This window comes from Mirounga angustirostris, unplaced genomic scaffold, assembly GCF_029215605.1.
Source record: "Mirounga angustirostris isolate CCGP_5_RB_7025 unplaced genomic scaffold, mMirAng1.0.hap1 SCAF_2, whole genome shotgun sequence".
In the NCBI taxonomy this organism is placed as follows: domain Eukaryota; kingdom Metazoa; phylum Chordata; class Mammalia; order Carnivora; family Phocidae; genus Mirounga; species Mirounga angustirostris.
The window spans coordinates 142,915,734-142,938,621 of record NW_026991710.1 but is presented as its reverse complement, the minus strand read 5'-3'; the positions used below and the strand labels follow the sequence as shown (position 1 = coordinate 142,938,621).

At 37.2% G+C, this 22,888-nt stretch overlaps 1 protein-coding gene across 24 annotated transcripts in view; it reads left to right on the top strand.

Annotated features, from left to right (window-relative positions):
- The first annotated feature begins 6,982 nt into the window (after positions 1–6,982).
- Positions 6,983–22,888, top strand: part of DDX60 (DExD/H-box helicase 60) — a 202,919-nt gene continuing 187,013 nt past the window's right edge. For 18 of the 24 annotated variants that reach the window (XR_010409612.1, XR_010409627.1, XR_010409613.1 and 15 more), the window contains exons 1-7: positions 7,018–7,093; positions 11,223–11,350; positions 14,060–14,171; positions 14,301–14,370; positions 15,598–15,787; positions 17,100–17,441; positions 19,843–19,959. Coding sequence is in view for 7 of the 24 variants with exons in the window: in XM_064585256.1 (XP_064441326.1) it covers positions 14,168–14,171; positions 14,301–14,370; positions 15,598–15,787; positions 17,100–17,441; positions 19,843–19,959 (723 nt within the window). In the remaining 17 variants the exon portion in view is untranslated. Of the gene's footprint in view, positions 7,094–7,914; positions 7,989–11,222; positions 11,351–11,392; positions 12,311–14,059; positions 14,172–14,300; positions 14,371–15,597; positions 15,788–17,099; positions 17,442–19,842; positions 19,960–22,888 lie in introns of those variants that run through there. The other 6 variants (XM_064585250.1, XM_064585251.1, XM_064585252.1 and 3 more) reach the window with 6 other exon arrangements.

Genomic DNA, 22,888 nt, shown 5'->3' with positions numbered 1-22,888 from the left:
ATCTTCAGCCCCGTGTTTCCTCTCATCGACTCATCAACAGGTGTTGAAAAAGCCTATGGCAGAAATATCACAGACCCAGTAAGCTCATTTTAATTTCATACCTGCATCTCTGATTTTGTTGGAATGTTTTGTTTCTGTAGAATAAAGAGGCAAATAAATTATTGTTGACATGACTGTCTTTCCATAGGTATACATATGAATTTATTAATACGATATGTTTATTTATGATTTGTAAATTTAACATCGAGGGTATGATCACACAATTCAAACCTAAACAAATATAGTAGAGAATGAATTCTCTTTGTAATGAAAGATGCTGGCATTACGATTTTAAGAAAGCATGCAACAATCTTGACTTTAAAAAAAAATCTATTATATCTGGAAAAATAATATTGAAATTTCTTACAAAGCCACATGTCAGGTAAGCTTCAGAAACAACAATCACATCATTATCAGAGAAAAAATTAAAAACAAAACAATATAGTATTAAATTGCTATACCCTTGACAAATAATTCTCAGGAATTTAAGCATAAGACATAATTATATGTGACCTAATGAATGAAGGAATGATCATCCTCACTGCTTCTCCATTTAACAGCCTAGTTTGGCATGTTCCTAATCCTGAAAAGAAGGAATGGCTCCTCACGGTGGGTCACTACAGCTTTAGTGAGGTCCACAGCATTAAGGTCCACCTCATTAAGGCCCTCATACCCAATACTCAGTATTGTTAAAATTACTGCTTCCATCCAATCAGCAGCCACTAAATAATTTGGCATTATAGAAATAGTTAATTATGGTCTGTTCAGTGCCTATTTCAAAAGCCTCTCAGTCTCAATACACCTCTACCAGGCTACCCATGGGGTGCCTCAGCAACCTTGCCATTGCACGCAATCTTTGAAGGTAAGATCTTAACTATGTCCAGCTATGAGGAGATTAATTTATTCATTTGAAATGCTCATTCAGGACATACAAATACTAACAGTGTGCTTTACAAAAAAGGGGATAGGCGACTGCTCCACACATAGTGCAAGGTCCTGCTACCCAGATGAAATTCTTGAAAATTATTTTGTGAACTTTGAGGGCAGCTCTATCTCAGGCAATGTCATGACCCAGCTATTGTCCCTCTTTGCACCTACAATATTAATACAAGTCTAACAACTTTTAGTTTTTTGGGGGGTCTGGAGACAGCATATTCTGTATTTATTTATTTTTTAAATCTCACCGATACTTTAACTTGCAAGTCAGTCCACCTTAAATGGGGTCCCCTCCAACAGAATGTTATGAAATCTGTCTAAATTGAGATCAGGAGGCACCCTCATAAGTGTCTTCAGAGAACCCTACTGTAGATGCTTTAACAATCTCCTCTTATGACTCCCAGAGTCTTTGGGCCACCTATGTCCATAAGTTGCCCATGGACTTCTGATACAAAATACTGCCCTTCCTTAGCTCTGTACTATATACTATTAGAGTGGCATTCACTGGCTACACACTGGGATCTTCTGGAAATAGAGACTTTTATAGACCCTGAGCATATGACCTTGTGTACTCAGTTGCCCATTATGCTTTGGGTCATGGAAGCAATACCTCACAAGCTTGCAATTGCAACCAAGGCCTCCTTGCTATAGGATGGAGCCAAACATGGGCTTTCTGGCACATCCCCCTTTTACAAGTCCTCCTTATCTCTTTTTCTTAATCCCTTGCCAGATGCCATTGTATTGGAGGAGGTCGCCCCTATCCCAGACACGCTGGCTACCTGGAGAACAAAATTGAGTGAACAGAATTGGGAATTTGCAGGTTTTATAGAGGGACTCCCCTACTGTATGTGATGGAGCTCAGTGGAGTGCTGCTGCTTTCCCATGTCTTAACCAAGTTGTCGCTGCTAAAGGAGAAGACCCAAGAGTCAGCATAATTGGCCAAACTTTAGACAGTTATCTCATCATGGATGCTCAGAGTAATAACTGGCCCCAGCTATACATTTTTACATATTCTTGGGTGGTGACCTAAGAGTTTCTCCCTTTGGTAGAGAACTCCGGAAATCTCTTGCTTCACAGATACCCAAAATATAAATTAATGTAACAGGTATCTCTGCATATACTAAAGCCACAATACAACACCTCAATAGAACATTCATTATACATTTGGAGTTCCAGACATTACTGATAGTGAGTGAAGACTCATTTCACTTCTTAGAAAGCATAGTGCTGGGCTCTTTAAAAAAACATTCAATGGAACTTCTACCTTCCTTATATGCCATTTGCAGTCAATTTAATTGGTTTAATTCAGAAGCCCAATGAACTCTTCAAAGAGCTCTTATTTAATGAAACAGTAGCAAATGGATTTCCCAGTGGGGTCCTTTGCCACAGTCATTTATTAAACTAAATTCATACCTCCTGGGGACATGCGCTCCCTCCATCAGTGCCACACAGATTCCTCAGCTGCCTTTGTTGGCCATAAAGAGGGGCACCTCTAAAATTTATGTTTTCAACAATCACCTCTCTGTTTGGTTTTCTCCCTCATGGTCAGGTACCTACTTTGCTTCCTAGGGATGCATTTCTCCTTTTCCTTAAAGTCTCAGTCATCACCACAGCTTCAATTGATGTCAAGGCATTTTATTGTAAGGCCTAAATTTTCATGTGTTGTTGTAAGGGAGGAAAAATTCTCTTCTACCCTCTTTGGGTCTCTGGCTGCGCCTAAGAATTAAACTGACATAAGACAGATTAACAGGAGGGAAGCATACAAATCTTACTGAATTTTTACATGTACATGGAAACCTTCACAAGAGTATAAAGACCCAAAGAAGGGACCAGAGCAGGAAGCTTTTATACATTTTAGACAAACAAACAATAAATATGTCAAGAATTGACAAGTCAAAGGTGTTTGGGCTATGGGTAATAAATGGTGAAAAAATAACAAAGTTGGTTATACAGCCTTTCTGGCCCTAAATTTCTTGTGTCTGATAATAAGGATATCTTCTTTCTTCCTGGTACTGGGAGATGGGGGAAAGTACCTTTCACAGGAGATTTATCTCCTGCTTTCAGGGAAGAGGGGTGTGGGGGAGGTCAGAGTGATCTGCTTGCTTCTACTGTGCTCTTAACTCTTTCAGCTAACATATTCAGTATGCCAGGGTGCCATATCTTTGTGCATCATGTCCTGAACCTCATCACTATCTTGACTTCTTTGTACCTCCCCGGGCTCCATGAGTTCTGCCCCTGGGACGTATCTCCTCTCTTGTGGCCATATCTGGTGAGAAGGGTTCCCTACTTGGATAGTTCCTTTATCAGCCAGAATAGCTGCACTTGCATAACAGATTCACTTCCTTGTCAGCCAGCAAAATTATTTTATTTATTTATCCCCTTTTTAAGATTTATTTATTTGAGAGAGAGAGAGTGTGGCAGGGGGCAGAGGGAGAGGGAGAGAGAGAGCCTCAAGCAGACTCTATGCTCAGCACAGAACCTGATGTGGGGGCTTGATCTCAAGACCCTGAGATCATGACCTGAGCCAAAATCGAGTCAGATGCTTAACTGACTGAGCCACTCAGGTGCCCCAGCCAGCAAAATTATTTAACGGAGGGACAGACAAGAGTCAGGAAGGAAATAGGCTCTTCCAGTTACCCAGATGAGAAATGGTGTTGCTTATTCTAGCCTTTGGAAAATGAGAGAGAGAAGAAATCTCAGATTCTGTAAGTGTTAGCAGGGTTCCAGTTCACTAAGATTTGAGGAAGGTGAAGATGCAGCAATGATTCCCAGGCTTCTCACTTGAACAGTTGTTAGGTGATAATTCCACCAATTTTGATAGAGAAGGTAGGAAGAGAAAGAGATTTGAAGAATACTGTAAACTAAAAGAAAAGAGGCTCTATGGAAAAGAGAGCTTGGTTAAAAATCTTTCAAGTATTTCAGAGAGAGAGAGAGAAGTAAATGGGATTAAGCAAGCATTGTTTAGCTTTAGATTTCTCAATGATTGGATCATCATTGGTGATCTTTGACAGCAATTTCAGAGCACATCTGGACTAAAGGGGCCTGAGGATTTGGAAGAGGGTGAAGTATAGACCACTAAAGTGTACATCACTAAAGGGTACTGTGCCAAAAAGGGAAGGTATGAGATGGAGCAGGAGATCATTTTTGTTACTATTTTAAAATAGACCTGAGTCTATTAGTGGAATGAACAGTACATTTTAGTTGATTGGGTGAAGTTGTGGGTACATCAGTCTGAAGAAAAATGGACTGAGATGCTTGAGGAGGGAACCAAATCCAGATCATAGAGGGTTAGTTATGTTGGGTATGGGTGGTGCCTGGTGTATTCTTCTCAGACTCTAAGCTGGGATGGTATATGGAATTATCCTAAGGTTGAGAGAGAATCGAAAAAAAGAGATACTCTGTCATCAGAAAGAACTTGAGGAGAATATAAAGTGCTATATGATTGTAACCATCATTGTAAAATAGGCAAAAGGCTTGGGGGTAAAAGTAAAAGACATCAGCTGTGTTTGTGAACAGTTTGATGGGGTACAAACTTGGTCATTTTCTTCAGTATCCAGAAACAAACAAATTTTCGAATTATTCCAGATTATTCAATTGCAGGCACAAGTGTAGAGGAAAATCAATAAGCTCAAGCGGTTGTACATGTTACTCAGGGGAAGGTTGAAATGTTTACTTACAGGGTCATCCTGATAAGACAAAAGTTCAGGAGTCTCAAAAGCTTAAATGCAGGAAGTAAAAGGGAGGGGTCTGAAAAGTAGAAATGTAGTTTGTGATTCTGTGATGATTACGATTCTGGACAAAATCCAGGGTGTGCATGGGAGTAGGTGTCAGTAGGTTGTTGAAGTGGAAAAGAAAAACTGGAGTTTTTGTGTGTTGTCTAAATACAGAGGGGTGGAAAATTGAAAATGATTGGGTCATGATTTACTGAGTTTTCACTTGATAAATTTAAAGTCAATAAAAATCAAAACAATCATAAAATATTATGTACACTAAAAAACTTATCTCAATAATTTAACCAAAACAGAAAGCAAAATGAAATCATTTGTCTATTAGTGAAAGGCTTTCAGCTGTAGAATGTGAAGAATTTGTCTGAGATCATGTAATGGAGAAGACTGTAGGTAGACCTTTTGGTTAGACCAGATTTTAAATCTTGGCACCATTTACTAGCTGTGTTATCCCTCTAAGGATTATTTATTTCATCTATAAAATGACAAAATAGTACACAGCTCATGAAATTGTTGTGAGAATTAATGTAAGAATAAATATAAAGATATTAGCATATTGCTTAGCACACAGTAGCCTCCTCAGTTAATGCTGCCTCTTAAAACAAAATCCATTATTTCTGCTCCTAGCAAAATATGTTTTCTTTCTTTTTCTTTTTTCTTTCTTTTTCTTTCTCTCTCTCTCTCTTTCTTTCTTTCTTTCTTTCTTCTTTCTTCTTTCTCTTTCTTTCTCTTTTCTTTTTCTGTCTTTTTTCTTTCTTCTTTCTTTTCTCTTTCTCTCTTTCTTTCTTTCTTCTTCTCTCTCTCTTGCTCTTTCTTTTTTTTTTGCTATCAGTTTCTTATTATATGAGTTTACAATAGTGTATCAGTTTCCTATTGGTGCTGTAACAGATTAGAACAAACTCAGTGGCTTGACACAACACAATTTAGTCTCACAGTTCTGAAGGTCAGAGTCCAGAATCAGTCTCATGAAGTTAAAGTCAAGGTGTCGATAGCACTGGTTCCTTCTAGAGGCTCAACAAGAGAATCTATTTCCTTGCCTTTACCCAGCTTCTAGAGATCACCTGACTTCTTAAACTGTGGGCCCTTCTTCCATCTTCAAAGCCAGCAGTGTAGAGCTATCACTTTGCCTTCTCTGACACTTTGCTCCTGACTCCCTCTTTTAAGGACCCTTTGAGCCCACCAGGTTTATTCTGCATAATTCCTCAACTCACAATCCTTTATTTAGTTTATTTTGCAAAGTACCTTTTGCTAGAGAATTTAGCATGTTCACAGGTTATAGGAATTAGAACACTGGCTTCTTGGCAGGAGGAAGGAAGAGTATTATATTACTATTATTAGAGATGTTAGTGAAGGACAAATATGAATATAGTATAACTTTAGACCAGTCATGTGTCAAGTTCCAAACTTTTAAATTTTCTTTCTCAGTTTCATCATCAACAAACACCATCACAAATTTGCAATTAAGTGAATGAATGAATGGACACCTGATGGATGTGAGAAATGCTCACCCTCTCCATCCCTACCTTTTTCTTTAACATCTTGACTCTCCAATTTATGACCAGAAAATATGTCATTCACTGCTCTGTCTGTTCTGTTTTCTCTGTGGAACAGTGTCTGCACATCTGTTCTTTACTCTCCTTGAAGACAAAGCAGTTGTGGCTTCCTGTTGCTAAGATTACCCAAATCCACTGCCACCTCTGCTTGCCTCCTCCTAGAATTCCAATATATTTGCACATGAAATTAAGCACACTAAGAGACTAAAAAGAAAGAGAGGCTAGTGTCAAAACCCAAACTGCAGATATCAACAGGCAGATATTTAGTGAAAATAACATTCAGGCAGAAATAAACGTGAGCATGTTGCATTTTCAATTTAATTTTTAATGGTGTTTCTTGACCCAGGAAAGCTCCAAATACAGTTCACACAGAACAGTAATCATTAGCTTCTCATAATGGAAACTCCGAGTTCATGTATTCTTCTATACTGTTTTTGTTTTTCTTTTTGCCTTAAGATGGAACTGCAAGACTCCACCTCTCACGGCAGAACTTCAGATTCCACACCCTTACATTTCATCTATTTCTAAACAGCTCTTCTTGATTTTATGTTTAGAGGTCCCAGATGTCTCTGCCTCACTTTCCTCTATCTTATGTCCAAATTCCAAAGCTATTATTGTTCTTGCTATCTCTTAAGGTTCGGATTGAAGAGCAGGAGGCTAAAACTCACTTTTCTGGAAAACTGTCTTACCTACTTCCAGAAGGAAAACGAAACTGAGACGTCCCTGGGAGGAGAAATGAAACCAAAACTCCCTTCCAGGGTATAAAAGACTGGCTGCGGCGGCTCCGCTAGTCAGAAGCCCGGGTTCAGACCCTCCGCCCAGCTTCCTCTCGCGCTCCAGGTTCGTCCCCTCTGGGTCTCTTCTCCCCGGCGGGCGGCAGGCGCCCGTCAGCGGCGCCTCAGGCGCAGCAGGTCGGGGCCCGACTCCGCGGGAGGTCTGGGGTGGGGAGTGGGAGGTGCTCGGACGCAGGACCCCAGCTGGGGGCGGGGAGCGGGGAGCGGGGGCTGGGTGTGCGGAGCGGGCTCCGAGAGGACAGGTACAACTAAGGGAGAGACTTGGAGTGGAGATGTCCCGCGCGGGTTCAAGCTCTCTGGTCGGAGCGGGAGGCGGCCCGGGAGCCTTTCTGGGCGCGCGGGGCTGGTGGTGCGGGTTGCTGCGGGCGCCACCACGCCCCCCGGAAAGGGTGGTGGTGGACGGATCTCTTCGTTGGCCGCGGGAGGCAAGGCTTGGGGAGAGGCAAGGAAAGAGATGCTGGTGAGGAGCGCCGGGGTCTAAAGTCTGGAGAGGGCCGAGTGTTCAGCATTTAAGGGGTCCTCTTGAAAGAAAGGGTGCTGGGGATCTGGGGCCTTGAGGAGAGACTAAGAGAGGTCAGAGCTGAGCACGGACAATAAAATCTAGACGTTGACAGCAGCAAGCAGCTTCCTACTCCACGCAGAATCCTATGCCCAACTACAAACTTGCAGAACTGGAATCTGCATTTTAGTATCTCGCAGATTCCTACGTACCCCTACATTTCAGTGGCTTCATGCAATAATTTATTTCTTAAAAGCAGTTAAAAGAATGTATTCATGGTGAAGGGGCATGCATTAGTTTTCTAGTGCTGCATAACCTATTATTGCAAATTTAGTGGCATAAGTTAATAAAAATTTATTATTTTTAAGTTTCCACGAATCAGAAGTCCAGGCACCGATTAATGGAATCCTTTTACTCAGCATCTCATCCTACTGAAATGAAGGTTCCCTGTTTTCTTTTTTTTTTTTTTAATTTTTTATTCTTATGTTAATCCCCATACATTACATCATTAGTTTTAGATGTAGTGTTCCATGATTCATTGTTTGTGCATAACACCCAGTGCTCCATGCTGTATGTGCCCTCCTCAATACCCATCACCAGGCTAACCCATCCTCCCACCCCCCTCCCCTCTAGAACCCTCAGTTTGTTTTTCAGAGTCCATTGTCTCTCATGGTTCGTCTACCCCTCCGATTTCCCCCCCTTCATTCTTCCCCTCCTGCTGAGGTTCCCTGTTTAATAAATTGGCTCTTGGCTGTGGCAGCTTTTGTCTTCAAAGCTAGAAGGAGAATCTGTCTTCTGCTATGTTAGAGTCTTACATAATGAGACCTAATCATGGGAGAGACTATCCCATTCAATACACTGATCCTAACCACACTCAAGGGGAGGATATTGTACAGGGCAATGCACCTGGGTGGCTGGAGTTCTGAAGGCTGTCTAGAATTCTGTCCATTGCTGGTCTGCTCTTCTCCAGACAGTGTTTCAGGAACTTGAGTCTTTCTATCAAGTGGTTGCATCATTCCCTGGGCCTTATTCTCTGAATTGGACTGTATCTACTCCAATAATCTATGATTTCTCTTTTTTACCCTTCTCTTCTTCCTTTTAAAGATTGTTTAAATCAGAATCCAAATAGAGTTCTGGCACTACTATGATTGGGTGATATGTCTTTAAGTTTGTCTTAATCTCTTTTTTCCTCTTGTAATTTATTTATTAATAAATTGGGGTCCTTTCCCTTCCTTTTCCCTTCCCTTTCCCTTTCTCTTTTTCCATCTTGTAGAGATTCTCTTAGTCTTCCTGGTATCACTTAACAGGTTCCTCTAGCTTATAAATGTCTTGTTAATTACTTGTTGCTACTAGAGTTTTGATCAAATTAAAGTTAAAAAATTTTTTTTGATTGGAGTATTTCAAGAATGGTGTAGTTCTACATGGAAGTAGATATTTGCCTGTATTTTTGTTGTGCTATCATCTCAAAATAGCAATATCTATTAATTCATTAGAAATTGTAATAGAAATATAAATAAAATTTCTCCATTTATAGTATTTGGTACCCCATTGGTTCAGTACCTATATAAGAAAGGCAATTTAACTTCTTGATTGCAGAAACCCTTAATTTTTGATGTATTATCTTTAGATGCTATCTCTGGGCTTTCTTCTATGAAAAACAAGGGACTTAATATACACTCTTCTTTTTCTTCTATTCATCCCTTTCTGAATCTCCCAATTTGGTTATTACATTATTTTTATATTGTCAAGGTTTATCATAGTTTACAATATTTTAAAACTTTAATTCTTGTGATTTGTTTCTAGCTGAATCAAAAATGGAAAGCCAAGTAAACAAGTTATAAAATTATTTATTATGTTATTCATTGTAGAAGCAATCTATATGTTTGGCTTGGAAATGTAGTTATCATTTAGATACTGTTTGAAATTGATACTTTTCTAAATTCAAAGTATCATGGATCCTCCTATTTTTCTTTATAGCTTCCTTTAATTTTTCTGGATCATATGTAGTTTCACTGTTTCTTGACTGTCATATGCTTAATCCACCCCCCCGCCCCGGCTAATTTTCTGTTATCATCTCTTTAAATAAAATTATCGTTTAGGATAGGTGGTTGGTGACATTTCTGACTTCTCTAATGTCTGGTGATACTGTCTTTCTGCCCTCTTAATGGATTGAATGACTAGATACGGAATTCTAAGTTCAAAATATTTTCCCCTGGGAAATTTGCAAACATTGTTTTCTTTTATCAAAACATCCAAAGATGCTCCTCATTTTATTCAGTTCTGTGTGCCAGGTACTATTTTCATCAATTTGTATACATCAGCTCATACATTTAAAAAGCTAGAAAACACAGCCAGAGGAAAATAACATTATTGTCTGTCCCAGTTTTATAGAGGAGTAGACTGAGATATAGAGAAAGGAAATAACTTGCCTAAGATTATAAAACTATAGTATGTTTCAGAACTAGGATTAAAACCTAGGCATTCTGCCAATAATGCTTATGCCTTTAACCACTTTACTTACATTTCTTTGCAGCATATCTTCATCTTTCTCTTTGCTCTTGGAGCTCTGCAATTTGAAGGTGCTATTTCTAAGTGTGTGTTTCTTTTTTGTCATTATTTCTTCATAGTACTTGGAATAACTTTTCAGTCTAAAAATGTGTACTTTAACTGTGCTCCAATATTATTGTATGACTTTAAATATTATATCTTTGGTTATTTTTATCTCCACTCATTTTAGAATCTTAGTTTTTTCCCTCTGGAATTACTGTGGGATGAATTTAAAACTTTTAAATCTATCCTCTGTATTTCTTAATATTGTTTTCTGTTTTCCATCTCTTTGTTTTTTACTTCTGTCTTATAAATTTCCTGGGGTTGCCTGGGAGACTCAGTTGGTTAAGTGTCTGACTTCGGCTTAGGTCATGATCTCAGGGTCCTGGGATTGAACCCTGCATCGGGCTCCCCAATCAGAGGGGAGTCTGCTTGTCCCTCTCCCTCTGCCCCTCCCCCCACTCGTGCTCTCTCTGTCTCTCAAATAAATAGATAAATAAATCTTAAAAAAAAAAGAAACTTCCTGGATTTTAGATCTCCAACTTAAGATTTCAGCATGTCCATTTTATTATTCTGCACATGATTTTTTCCTGAAATTATATTTAAAATTTTTATGAGCATTTACTTTTTTTTCTGTAGCAGTCTGTTATTGTTGTATTAGATAATATTGTAATTATTGGGATGCTAATTTGAACTTTTTAAAGGACTATTCTGTCCTTGAATCATGTTTATTCATCTGGCTTCTTCTTAATAGCCCCCCCCCCCAATATCTAATGATTCTAATTTTTTCATTTACATTTATTCAGTGGTTATTATGATGGGTAGTTGGTTTTATTTTCTCTAATGTGCCTCTCCCTTAAATAAGAAAGAACTGGGCATAGTGATATAAATTCTGTGTAAATGTTAAATGAGGCATGAATTCAGGGTGAAATTTCATAAGGAGTTTCCTGTAAGATATGTGAGAGGAGATAGGCAGGCAGGCTGTGGAATCCCTTAGTTGTCAAATTGAGAAGGGTTTTATTCTGCCACCATGGCTCTTGTTGAAAAGTTGTAGTGTCCAATAATAGGCACATATGTCTCATTAGTAATTGTTTTTTTTTTTTAAAGATTTTATTTATTTATTTGACAGAGAGAAACACAGCCAGAGAGGGAACACGAGCAGGGGGAGTGGGAGAAGGAGAAGCAGGCTTCCTGCGCAACAGAGAGCCCGATGCGGGGCTCAATCCCAGGACCCTGGGATCATGACCTGAGTCGAAGGTAGACAATTAACGACTGAGCCACCCAGGCGCCCTCATTAGTAATTGTTGTTATTTAATTTAAAAATGGTGTTCTTTCTTTCAATTTATGTGTATTCTATTTTCAAATGATTTTGTTAGGACTTATTAATTTGTTTGGAGCGAACTACTTAATAAATAAACTATTAGGTATTTATTTTGTCCTAGGAGTACCATAAAAAATTTTCTGAGACATTAAGGGCATTGTGAACATCTGGGAATCTATGAATTACCTTGTTTCATCTTATTTCATTCAGTCTGACCCTACCTTTTCTGGAGCTCTTCCTTCTATAAGATACTTGGGGTTAATTTTCTCCTGTTTACTCAGTTCTCACTGACTCATCTTTTCTCTTTGAGCTTGGTACAATTTGGAGAACTGAAGGAAGACAATATGGCTAATGTGCAATTAGTGAGGTTGAGGATTGCATGAATTGGATGGCAGAGGGTTTTCAGGAAATTCTCTAAACTTGCCTGGGCAAAAGCCCCTTATAACCTGGGCTACACCTACTTTTCCTGTCTCATTTCCAACCAAGTCATTCTGTTTTATACCATGTGGAACAGTCTGTGGCATCAAACTTGTTATGTGGTTTCATATCTCTGTGCATTAAACCAGTGCTATTTTGTTGTCTGAAATGGGATCCTCTATATCTCTTACCTTCTCCAAAATGCTTCCATAATTCTTCCACATTTTTTCAATGTGTCCTTAAAACCTCAGAACAGAGAACCTCTCCAGTTGATTGAAGAACTCTTTCAATTCTCTAATAGTTTCCTGTACCATTTCTGCTGGATCACTCAGCACATTATAGTTTTTGATTTAATTCTCTTTAAACCATTACCAGATTGTAAGGGCCGTGTTTTATGCATATTTGCATATGTTGCAGCAAGTACAGTGCTTGGTGAGGAGTAGATGTTCTATATATCTGAAAAAAGGAGGAATAACTAAGTAAGTGAGAGACCATGCTTTTACCCTTGTCTCCATTAAGTGTTTCCTAAACATTCCATTTCAGCCCACAGTAATTTCTTCTTTCTTTAAGCTTACTCATTTTTACAGTCATAAACTTCCTTGCATTGTTATTTTAATATTTAATATCAATGTATGCCTCACCATTATATTTTCCTTAATGTCATATAATATGACTATCTATCTATCTATCTATCTATCTATCTATCTATCTATCCATCTATCAAGTTTCACTGCCCTAACACACTGTATGGCATATTTGAGGAATGTCTCAATATTTGTTTTTTCTGACAGAATGCTCAAGTGCATTCTCTTCTGCCACTTTGACAGTTCTTTCTCAGTTACCTTTGCAGATGCTTCCTCTTCTCTGTTGACATTTATTATATATTAGTGATCTGCAAAACTGGATTTTCAGTCCTTTTTTCTTCTTCCATGATACTGTGTCTCTCTGTCCAAGCAAGCTCATTTATATCAATGGCTTTGTTTGCAATAATATTAACATTACTTGCATATTCAGGTCTAGCCCAGACCTTGTGTTTGACCTCTAGACCTGTATATTTTTGAAAGATTTTATTTATTTATTATGTCAGAGAGAGAGAGAGAGAGCACAAGCAGGGGGAACAGCAGGCAGAGGGAGAAGCAGGTTCCCTGCTGAGCAAGGAGCCCAATGTGGGACTCAATCCCAGGACCCTGGGATCATGACCTGAGCCGAAGGCAGACACTTAACGACTGAGCCACCCAGGTGTCCCATTGACCTGTATATTTCATTACTCCTGTGACATATCCTATGATAGATCTTGAAATCAAGTCAAACTCAGGCTGACCACAAATTTGCATTCATGATCTTTCCCTGAAATGTGGGCTTGTTCCAAGTTTTCCTGCCCAGGGAATGGCCTCGTCCTCCATCCTGTTGCATCAGGTAGAATCCTAAGAATCATCCTTGACAACCCTCACTCAGTACCCCCTCTTCTCCATCCATATCAGATCCATTACCAAATTATGTCAAACTTACCTTCTAAGTATATAATATCCGTAAGTTCCCCAAACTATCAACAAACTATATTACATCAAACTGTGATCATTACCCTTCTGGACAATGGTTTTTCTCTCTGCTCCAGTAACAGAACTTTGCTCCCATCCTATCTATTCTCTCTACTATAGCCAGAGTAATCTTTGAAATTGTCAAGCCATTCATAGCACTACCTGCTTAAAATCCATCAATGGCTTCTAGGATGAAAACATGCCCTCAAAGGCTCTGCATGCTCTTATATTTCTGGAACTCTCTAGCACAGCTAGCTCTTTCCTCACTCTCTCCATTCCAGCCTTGCTGGCTTCCATTTTGGATCTAGTAGCACCCACATTCCTTCATGCCATAAGACTTTTGTACATGGTATGTTGATGTTCCCTCTGCCTGGAATGCTACTCTCCTCTACTCCTTTGTTTAATTAATTCTTGTTTCATTCTTCAGAAATCAGCTCAAGCATTACTTCATTAGGGAAGCTTCCTCTGTTCCCTTTGACTTTGTCACATTTGTAATTTTCCATTGTTTATATAATTATCCAATTAATATTTGTCTTTCTGGTGGAGGTTAAGCTCCATAACTGACCGCATGTTGTCTTTTGTTCATTCTTGTATTCTCACTGCCTGATGTTTTGCTTAATATACAGTAGTTATTCAATACTATCTGTTGATGGAATAAATGAATTTCTAATTTTTCTTCTTTCTTTGTAGGTCTGTCATTTTCATTAATAACTGCTGCTTAGAGGTACCAAAGTAAAGGATATTTGCTATATTTAATATTTTCCAGTTCAGGTTCGAGGCCCAGGTTGAGCAGCAAGAATGGGTAATTTTCAATGTAAAATTTTTATAAATTATAGAATAATGATTCTTTAAGCTACACAATTTAATAGAATTAAAATAACTTTATTGTTATTTCTTTTTCAAATAATAAGTAAACAATCTTTTTTTACAGATTTAGAAGAACACGCGATGGTTTTAGAGAGAATGTCACAGCTGATTTTGAGTGCAGTGCCAAAAGCTGAGTGAGTATTGTAGTAAGAAATGAAGAGATGTACAGTTCAGTATCATATCTCCTGTATATCTGTTTGACATTAAAGTAATGTCTGTCTAAAAAAAGTGAAGTCTATCATCTCAGTATATATTATAGTATATTATATCTATAATTATATATACATGTATGATTTTTTTAAATTAATTTTTTTATTCTTATGTTAATCCCCATACATTACATCATTAGTTTTAGATGACGTGTTCCATGATTCATTGTTTGTGCACAACACCCAGTGCTCCATGCAGAATGTGCCCCCCTCAATACCCACCACCAGGCTAACCCATCCTCCCACCCCCCTCCCCTCTAGAACCCTCAGTTTGTTTTCCAGAGTCCATCGTCTCTCATGGTTCGTCCACCCCTCCGATTTACCCCGCTTCATTCTTCCCCTCCCGCTACCTTCTTCTTCTTCTTTTTTTTATTCTTATGTTAATCCCCATACATTACATCATTAGTTTTAGATGTAGTGTTCCATGATTCATTGTTTGTGCATAACACCCAGTGCTCCATGCAGAATGTGCCCTCCTCAATACCCACCACCAGGCTAACCCATCCTCCCACCCCCCTCCCCTCTAGAACCCTGTTTGTTTTTCAGAGTCCATCGTCTCTCATGGTTCGTCTACCCCTCCGATTTCCCCCGCTTCATTCTTCCCCTCCCGCTACCTTCTTCTTCTTCTTTTTTTTTTCTTAACATATATTGCATTATTTGTTTCAGAGGTACAGATCTGAGATTCAACAGTCTTTATATGTATGATTTTTAACACAGAACTTTTCAAGCTGTTTGATGGTGAATGGACACAGTTTTCTCTTGCTTTATTTGTACACAGCTGTCAATGAACCTATTGTTTTATAAAGAAATAAGATTGATTAAGTGGGAAGCATTTAATACAGTTCTGTATGCAGAATAGAGGTGTCAAATTCCTGATTCCAATCCAGATTCTGACACGTGGTCTTACATAATTTGCTCTATCTCTTTGAGCCTCAGTTTCTGTATCTATAGAATAGGAATGATCTTCCTATGAAGGACAGTCATGCATATGGATATACTTGAAAAGTCTTATCATAGAGCCTGACATAAAATAATTACTCAACAAATTACTTGCTGGTGATAGTGATAATGGATAATAATAACAACGCTACTGCCTTTTTTGGGCCTTATTGAGTCGATATGTAATTTTTGTTTTAACTGCTTTCATTTTAGATATTCCAGTTTATTCAATGATTTTGTTGAATCTGAATTTTTTCTGATTGATGGAGATTCATTACTTGCTACATGCATATGTGAGAAATCATTAAAGCCAGGGCAGCAGCTCCACTTCTTCTATCTGGTTGAATGCTATCTTACGGATCTTATCAGTAAAGGAGGACAATTTGCCATAGTTTTCTTCAAGGTAACATGTAACAGTAGAGTTCTTTATTATGATTTAAGAACTAAAACTAAAATTCCTTACTGTTTTATATTTTTTTCCTTATTACCAAGTTAAATATATCTATAAGAATTCAGAAAATTTAAAGGGAAGAACAGATAAAAAAATACTCATAATCCGAGTATTCAGAAATTACCATATTTGAGATTATATTTTAGGGATGCCTGGGTGGCTCAGTTGGTTAAGCATCTGCCTTCGGCTCCAGTCATGATCCCAGGGTCCTGAGATCAAATCCCGCATCAGGCTCCCTGCTCAGCGGGGAGTCTGCTTCTGCTTCTCCCTCTCCCTCTGCCTGTGGCTCCCCCTGCTTTTGCTCTCTTTCTCTCTGACAAATAAATAAATAAAATCTTTAAAAAAAGAGCATATTTTATTCTCAATAACTAAACTTCATATAAGGACACACAGGGTCATGAAGGAGGATGAGAAATCCTCTCAACGGAAGCTCAGTTGATCTCTGGATTCTGCTTTTCCAACTCTGAGAACTGCTTCTGTCTTCAGAACTCAGCAGTCAATTTATTTGAACCCAGAAAAATGTCAGACTCATTAATACTACTTTGTTTATTATTTGCTCTATAGTAAATACTTCTGAGGGAGTATATTTTGTCTTCCTTTTCCAATTATGAATATAATTAGTAAAATATTAACAGTTTCAACTACAGATAGGTATAACCACTACCACCTCTTCCTTATCCTGTCCTGAACGTAACCAGTGTGTTACTCTTAAGGATTTTGGCGTGTGTCTGTTCACTTTGCAATCTACAATATTGCTAGATTTTTAAACATTGCTAACTTCTTGCAAGCAATGTTTTGAATAAAGAGCCATGATTCTAATGTTTATAGTCTAGTTTGCTGCACTAATTCTGATCTGTTGAGAAAAACCTCTGCCAATTCAGGAGGATCATACTAAATTGGAACAATCCTCTCAAAGTGATTCACCTTGGTTTCCTGTTCTGGATAATTTATATCCACCATTTGCTTTTGCATATTTTTCTGTCCTTTTTCTTTTTGAGGTGATATTGGAGAGGAAAAGAATAGGAAGGAAAAGTATGATAAATCTTGACTATTATGTGCCTGCTTAAAGGGGATGTATGTATTTAAATCCAAATTGTGATTTATGGCATGTATTTGTGAAATGACGGTCAAGGCTTAAGGGTCTATTCCCTGACTATAAAGCAGAACAAAACTGTGTTGGAACATATTCCTTTAATGACTAATGATATATATAAACCAATTAAATGATAATTTCAAAAGAATATACTTTATCCCATCCCCACAGGATGCTGAGTATGCATATTTCAACTTCCCTGAACTTCTTCCTTTGAGAACTGCTTTAATTCTTCATCTTCAGCATAATACCAGCATTGATGTTCGAACAAAATTTTCTGGATGCCTGTCACAGGAGTGGGAGATTTTCTTGGAAGACAGTTACCCATATTACCTGATAGTTGCCGATGAAGGCCTGAACCATCTACAAACATACCTTTTCAACTTTTTAATTACTCAGTCTTGGGCAATGAAGGTCAACATTGTGCTTTCCTCAGGGCAAACATCTGATATTCTTCGACTTTATGCATACCTTATGCCAAGCATGTATAAAAACCAACAATTTTTCAAAGAGGTAATTGACATCTAAAGATAAATTTCTTTTAGAATTTTACAAAATTTTCCATGTTACTTGACTTAGTTTTATTTCTGCCACTTCTATGGAAATTATCATAAGCTTAACAGAGAAATCTAGAAAATTGGTAAGGATAATACAAATGCAGTCGTAGGTTCAGAACTTGTAATAACAACAGTGATTGGTACTTCTCATGAGTCATTTTTTAAAAACTTTACAACAGCCCTTTAAGTTAGGTGTTAGTATCACCTGTGTTTTGCAGGTGAGGAAATAGATACTTGAATAAGCAATTTGCTCATCATCAACATTAAATGAATAATAGAGCATGGATTTGAAAAGTAGTCTGACTCCAGCCCTTACTTGACTACTATATGGTATACTGCCTCCAAGTTAATGAAGGCCAGAAATGCATTAAATTGGAGGGAAAAACTCATGCCTCTACTGCTGAGACATACTACTGAAATGATCTTTAATATGGTAGTTTTAAAAATTTTTTTTATTATGTTAATCACCATACATAGCATCATTAGTTTTGATGTACTGTTCCATGATTCATTGTTTGCCTATAACACCCAGTGCTCCATGCAGAACGTGCCCTCTTTAATACCCATCATCAAGCTAACCCACCCTCCCATCCCCCTCCCATCTAGAACCCTCAGTTTATTTCTCAGAGTCCATAGTCTCTCATGGTTCATCTCCCCCTCTGATTCCCCCCCTTCATTTTTCCCTTCCTGCTATCTTTTTTTAACATATAATGTGTTATTTGTTTCAGAGGTACAGGTCTGTGATTCAACAGTCTTGCACAATTCACAGTGCTCATCATAGCATATACCCTCCCCAGTGTCTCTCACCCAGCCACCCCATCCTTCCCACCCCACCCCCCACTCCAGCAACCCTCAGTTTGTTTCCTGAGATTAAGAATTCCTCATATCAGTGAGGTCATTAATATGGTAGTTTTAATAAAACAATGGAGAAGGGTGATGAGGAAGGAAAATAAGTGAAATGTTTATTTCATAATATTAAACCATTAATAGAACTTTTGAAGTATTTAGAATTTAATTCCTTGCTTGATCTTACTCTTACTGGATTGATATATTTGTCAATTACTCTATTGAACTTTTGGGAGTTAAAAATGCATACTGATATTATAAATAAATCTAGTTTCTGTTCAAATTTCACTATTTATAGTGAATTCTAAATATGAAGATAACGCTGTATTTCTTTTTATTGATTTCTTTTTTATTTTTTTTAAAGATTTTATTTATTTATTTGACAGAGAGATAGAGAGAGAGCACAAATAGGCAGAGAGGCAGGTAGAGGGAGAGGGAAAAGCAGACTCTCCACTGAGCAGGGAGCCCGATGCGGGGCTCGATCCTAGGACCCTGGGATCATGACCTGAGCCGAAGGCAGCTGCTTAACCGACTGAGCCACCCAGGCGCCCCAAGATAATGCTGTATTTCATCAAAATGATTTTTGAGTCAGTTAACATTCTTTACTCTGAGAATAGTAATACCCTCATGGTATTTGGAGACATCCAGATGGTTGTCATGAAATCTGATAAGATAATTTATTTTGCTTTAGTTAGAACTCCAGTCATTAAACTATTTCCAACTCTAGTTGCCTACTGTGAGTAGGAACAGCCCTGGGATTGATTTTTAATTTGGGAAGAGGTACTATAATCACTTGATCTCATTTTATTCTGTTAGAGCAATTTCTGAATCTGAGTTTGAAGGGTGCCTTACAAACAAACATCTTTCTCAATCTCTCCTTAAGAAGATTTTTTTTAAGTGTTAGATTTTATTTCTAGTATATTAATATAGTTCCCAGTTTATTGAACACTCATTTTAAAGAGGTTATTTCATTTATCTCTTTGAGGACTATATGAGATGAAAATAAAAATGTAGTATATGTTGATAATGGTTGTTGCAGGATGATAGGTACCTGGGGGGAGATTATGCTATTCCTTATTTATGTGTGTGTTTGAAATTTTTCATAATAAAATATAATGTATTAAATGACACACTCTTTCTTTTTGAGATGTTGGGAATGTTCTAAAATTAAATTATAGTGGTGGCTGCACAACTCTGTAACTTTACCAAAAACCATTGAATTGTCCCCTTAAAAAGTGAGTGAATTTTATATTATGTTAAGTATACTTTTTATAAAGTTGTTAAAAAAAATGCACTAAATTCCCAAACAAAAATTAATTCAGCAAGAACAAAATAGTGCTGCTTGACAGGCTTTAAAAGCATTGTTGATGATCTGTAATTACATTAGTGTAATTTTTTTAACTGGGAAATATATTTTAACAATTATATCTTCAATATATGATTTTCTGTAGCTGGAAAGTGATTAGTTATTTTATTTGTGACAATTTATGTGACTTGCCATCCTTTTACAGAATAAAAAGAAGATTGAGAGTGCTTATAAAACCCTGATTAAACAATTGGAAGAATGTAGAATTTCAGCACTAGAATCTCTTTTTGGAAATTTAAAATGGAAGAATATGATGGAAGAGGTACTGAAACTTTAAAAGAAAACCTTTTTATTTGAACTAATTTTTTGATTATAAAAAAGTTGCAAAAATAGTACTGATTTCCCATAGATTTCTCACCCAGTTTCCCCTAATATTAGCATCCGATGTAACCACGGTACATTGTTCAAAACCAGGAAATGAACATCAGTATAATACTATTAACCAAGATTCAGACATTATTTGAGTTTCACTTACTTTTCCACGAATGTCCTTTTTCTGTTCCAGGATTCTGTCCAGGGTCCCACATCCATTTAGTTATTTTTCTCTAGTTTCCTCCAATCTGTAGTAGTTTCTCAATGTTTCCTTGTCTTTTGTGACCTTGATGTTTTTGAAAGGTAATGATCAGTTATTTATTTTTTTGGGCTTGTCTCATGTTTGCTAATGATTGGAATGAGGTTATTATGTATTTTTGGCAAGAATGCCAGTGAGTTGGTGTTTACAATATATCAAAGGGTTCATGATGTTGATGTCTTAACACTGATTAAGCTGGTGCCTTCCGGCCTTCTCCACCATAAAGTTACTATCTTTCCTGACTCTGCAAATCCTGTTTTTTCTCAGACGTTTGCCAATTAATTTTAGAACCCATCAATGGATCTTGTCTGCGACAGTTATTGCTAGATCTGTTTGCCTAATGGTTGTTTTCTTTCTTTTTTTTTTTTAAAGATTTTATTTATTTATTTATTTGACAGAGACAGAGAGAGCAGGAACACAAGCAGGGGGAGTGGGAGAGGGAGAAGCAGGCTTTCCGCTGAGCCGGGAGCCCGATGCGGGGCTCAATCCCAGGATCCTGGGATCATGACCTGAGCCGAAGGCAGTCGCTTAACCAACTGAGCCACCAGGCGCCCCCTAATGGTTGTTTTCTATTTCACTTTTTCCTTCTACTTTTCTTACTTGGAATTCTCCTGTAAGGGAGAGCCCTTGTATCTCTGACCTTTACTTGTTTATTTATTTATATCAGCATGGACTAGTGGATATTTTATGTTATAGATTAAAGTCCAATATTACAGTTGTTTTGGTGCTCAAATTGTTCTAGGTTTGAACATTAGAGACTCATTCAGGTTTGCACTCTTTTGCATGCCCAACCCCCCTCCCCATCTTTTTTCTCTTCTAAAACCCTTTATTGAGGTTTGATGACATACCTTGTGGTGATGGTTACACAGATGTACATTTATCTTCAAATTCATCAGGCCCCATCTTTTTGAGCAGTTTTGCTTTTTGAAACCACAAGATGTTCCGTTCTCATCTTGTATTTTCTCTGCCTCAACCTTGAAATTTACCACTTCTCCAAGGAGTTCCGGTTGCTGTTGTTGGAAAACAGCATTTAGAAGCCAAGATCTGGGAATTATGTTTGTTCATTTCTACTGGGGTGTCATTGCTATGAGGACTTTTTAGCAGACACAGCTAGGAAATACATGTATGTATGCTAAGCCATGCATATACGCCTGTCTATTTTTTAATCTATCATCTATCTCAAATATCATGCATTCATACCAATAACTTATACTCCAATCCAACTTCATATCCTTCATTTTACACCTCCCCTTTCTTTATTTGTAATTTCTTTCTCCAATTATGAGAAAGTCAGCTCTCATGACATACAATATATTTACTTATTTTTTCAATTCTAGTATATACATGAAGTGGTTTTAGAATTGCTAACCGTATCTTGTGAGAAACACATTTACTAACTGGATTACAGGATTTATGTGCAGTTCTTTTTATCTTTAGTCGTAGAATATGTAAAACACTGCTTTCCAAAGTTATTTAGGTTAGTTCTTTTCTTGCACACCCCATTTAGTTTGGTTGTTATTCATTACTAATATAGTTAGGTTCATTGGTTAGTATTTGCATTTCACTTTGGGTTCCTGCAACCCATTTCTAGGTTGTTTTTAATTACCTGTTTATTTTGGAGGGTATATGAAATGTATAGGAAGCATACTTAGGATTCTAAGAATCAGATATAAAAAAAGATATGCTCAAAGAAGTGACGCTTTGTTCTTATCCCTGCTACTCTGATCCCATTCTCCTCTACAGTTACCCCTTTCCCAAATACTTTCTGTAGGTAATTTTTCTCTTTAGTTTCAGAGTTATCCTTCTTGCATTATTATTACTATTTTTTGCACAAAAAAGCAGATGTGTGTATTTTCTTATATCATCTTTCTTAAATAAATGATCACATATTATAGATATTTTTCAGTACCTTTCCTTTAACACTTAACAGCATGTTTAGAAATCATTTTAAAGCAATTTATAGATATCTTCCTCATTATGTTATATAGCTGCATAGCACTGCCTCATATAGATGTACTATAACTTGTTTAACCAATTTCTTACTACAGAATTTATATTTGTTTTCAACATTTTGCAATTATAATCAATGCTATAATAAATAATCATCTGTAGTATATGCAATTTTGTATTATTGGAGGTATAGCCACAGAGTAGATTTTAAAAATGGAATCGAGTCAAAAGATAAGTGTATATGTTGCTTACTTAGGTTTTGTCAATTTTCTTTCTAGAAGGATTATATCATTATTTTCTTTCAATTTTAAATGTTTTCTCTATATTACAGATATTAGCACTTTGTGATATATTTTATGAATATTTTCTTCCAACTTGTCAGTTGTCTTTTGACTTTGTTTATGATTTTTTTGTGTACATTTAAAAAAATTTTTTTCCTTCTTTTTATTTATTTATTTATTAATTAACATATAGTGTATTATTTGTTTCAGGGGTACAGGTCTGTGATTCATCAGTCTTACACAATTCACAGAGCTCACCATAGCACATACCCTCCCAATGTAAAATTTTTACTGTCAAATTTATTAATCTTTTTGTTAAGTGTTGTTGCCTCTAGATTTTGAGTCACAGTTAGAAAGCCTTTCCCTACATACATCAAGGTTAAAAAGAA